The sequence below is a fragment of the Chanos chanos genome, chromosome 15 (assembly GCF_902362185.1).
Source record: "Chanos chanos chromosome 15, fChaCha1.1, whole genome shotgun sequence".
Classification (NCBI taxonomy): domain Eukaryota; kingdom Metazoa; phylum Chordata; class Actinopteri; order Gonorynchiformes; family Chanidae; genus Chanos; species Chanos chanos.
Genome location: NC_044509.1, coordinates 4979947 through 4982661, shown reverse-complemented (window position 1 = coordinate 4982661; position 2715 = coordinate 4979947). Strand labels below are relative to the sequence as shown.

Sequence of the window (2715 nt, the reverse complement as noted above, 5' to 3'; positions counted from 1 at the left end):
AAGCGCAGTACCAGCACAGATGGAGAGACAGCACCATTCACAAACCAGAGAACCCAGTGGATCGATACAGGTTTGGAGCAGTGACAAAGACTGGTTACACAGTCTGGGGTGTTTTGTGAGGAGTGTGTGTCCAGAACGAGGGATGAGCAAAGTGATGGGGGAGGAGGAGTGAAAAGGGGGTGTCAATCAGCAGACCAATCGTCATTGCTCTTCAGGTCAGTACTTATCTGAGTGTGTGTGTGTGCCAAAAGCCACTGCTCAGGTTCCCACATTCCCCTCGACTTGCTGACCACGGCTTTCCGCAGAGAGCTTCACGATGGTGAGAACAGATCCCAAAAGTTATCAGACAAAAAAAGAAAAAAGAAAAAATACTGCCAGAGATAGCATGGCTCTGTAATGCATTTTAGTTATCAGTTATTACTGTACGATTGTATCCAGTATGTATATAGTGTAGGAAATACTATTGATTATTGAACTAGTGCTACTGTGTAATTTTGAAACTGCATCCTTAATGATGAGCAGCATTAACAGAGCAAATGAAGTGGATCTAATGAAGGCAAATGAAGTCAGTCTTCCTGCAGAGCACAAATAGGCCAATGATGACTGTCAGAATCCTATTATAATCCAGTCAGATGGTTCGCTCTAAGTTTATGAGAAAAGTATATGATAAACGAATGCCACAGGACAGCATTTTTGTAAATACATTTGCACGTGTAAAAGAGCATTGTGTCATGCTAACCATAGACTACAGATCAATGTGACACTGTTTTTGTACTAACAGACGGACAGGTAACATAGCCTTGTTTCTCTCTTTTCAGACGTCCTACACTGACAAAGGAGAAAAGGTACATGACTCACCTGTATTTTCTTAAACAGAATACACTAAAGCCGCGTAGTTGTCAGTCGTGTGCAGTCTGAGTATTCAGATTAATGTTGGATTTCATAATAATACTGATTATAAAACTAATGTTCATTCCTCTTGATCTTTTTGTTTATTATTCCTACTATGCGACATGCAGCTGAAGTTAGGCTCAAATGAGATGTAATTGTTGCATTCATTTTACAGACTTAAACACCTACAGAAACAAATCTTATTATCTCTCCCCATACAGGCAGTGAAAATTACTATGCCAATAATTTGTCTGAATGAAACTTTGAGAAGGTTTTTTTTTTTTTTGAGAAGTTCTGCAAATCAGAAAATGATTCTGTATCACAAATGTCATTAACCAGGTAATCTGGTAATCTGGGGACTTTTTTGTCTTGCAGCCAGCGAGAGGGCGATTTTTGAAGTTCCACCATGTCACCTTCTGGGTGGGCAATGCCAAACAGGTGAGTTCAGATTCAGGGTCATTTTTCACTTATTCATTAACAAAACTGCCTCTGTTCTCTAAAGACAAGGACAATCCTGGACTGCCAGTTTACTCTCTGCTACTACTTCTGTTTATGAATCTTACAACATTAAAATATTACTAACATTACAACGTTACCTGACTCCTCTACTTAAGGACAGCGTTCCTATAGCTGTATAAAATATTATTTAATATTTCCAAAATATCACGGTAATTCATAAAGCAGCCAAGATAGATAAATTACACGGTACTTATATGAAAAACTGAGCCTTTACTCAAAGACTGAATCATTTACACAATGATCATTATTTTGTATCAGTCTAATATTCTCTCATGGTGTGTAATGGGGGCCTGACCTGGGCAGCAGACAGAGGTCGTTGACCTTTGGCAGGTTGACTTTGATGTTTGCTAGATGAAGAAATCACAGTGACCTGAGGATCAGGAGAGCTGAAGAACTGAGCGATGATTTAAAATGATAAACTTTTAATACGTAATTACATGCTGAGATGTTTAAGTCATAAGTATGTATCTAATTAATAACTGTTGCAGGCATACTCACGGATTTAAGATGTTCTTGGTAAAGATGATGAAATGTTAATTGGAACAAAGCTTACAGTCAGTGCCAGAGTGATGCAAGACTGATCACATCTTTGCCAATTTTTGACATCTTTCTGTTGTTTACTCAATAAACAAAAAGATGTGTGCTTTGACTGCTATGTAGGAAAATACGATGTTTCAGGAAAAATCTAGACTTATACTTATGGTTTATTTATTTTTTTGGAAATTTGAAGCAGTTTTATCTAAACATTTAGTCTTTTCATATATGCAAATCACTGTGATATACTTTTTTCATCACTCTTTTCAGCAGCTACAAATCAGTCAGTGGTGCAGATATAAAATCATTAAAGACTGTCTCTACACTTTCATATTAAAATGATCGTTCAGTTTCTGTTCCAGCTATTTGGGTCGTCTAAGGCTTCTAACGTGAATATTGTTTGCCTGAGAGAAGAAGATTGATTTTGTCATGTTATTGTAGCATTACAGTGATACAGAGCATTAACAGCAGAAATTAGTCAGAGTTTACAAGTAAAACACCATTTTGCAAGACGGTTTGACTTTGATTTTCGCACTTGGAGAAAGGGGGCTAATCTGAGCATGCCAGTATCCATGTTGGAGAACTCTGGATATTGTCTAAAGCCCTGTTTGCTCATGTTAGAGAACTCTGAATATTGTCTAAAGCCCTGTTTGCTCATGTTGGAGAACTCTGAATATTGTCTACAGCCCTGTTTGCTCATGTTGGAGAACTCTGAATATTGTCTAAAGCCCTGTTTGCTCATGTTGGAGAACTCTGAATATTGTCTAAAGC

At 37.8% G+C, this 2715-nt stretch overlaps 1 protein-coding gene across 1 annotated transcript in view; it reads left to right on the top strand.

Moving 5' to 3' along the window:
* Window positions 1-236: 236 nt before the first annotated feature.
* The window catches only part of hpda (4-hydroxyphenylpyruvate dioxygenase a), a 10481-nt gene continuing 8002 nt past the window's right edge, over window positions 237-2715 (top strand). Inside the window, exons 1-3 of the mRNA XM_030792533.1 lie at window positions 237-319; window positions 819-845; window positions 1267-1329. Coding sequence (XP_030648393.1) covers window positions 317-319; window positions 819-845; window positions 1267-1329 — 93 coding nt within the window. The 5' untranslated portion in view covers window positions 237-316. The remainder of the gene's footprint in view (window positions 320-818; window positions 846-1266; window positions 1330-2715) is intronic.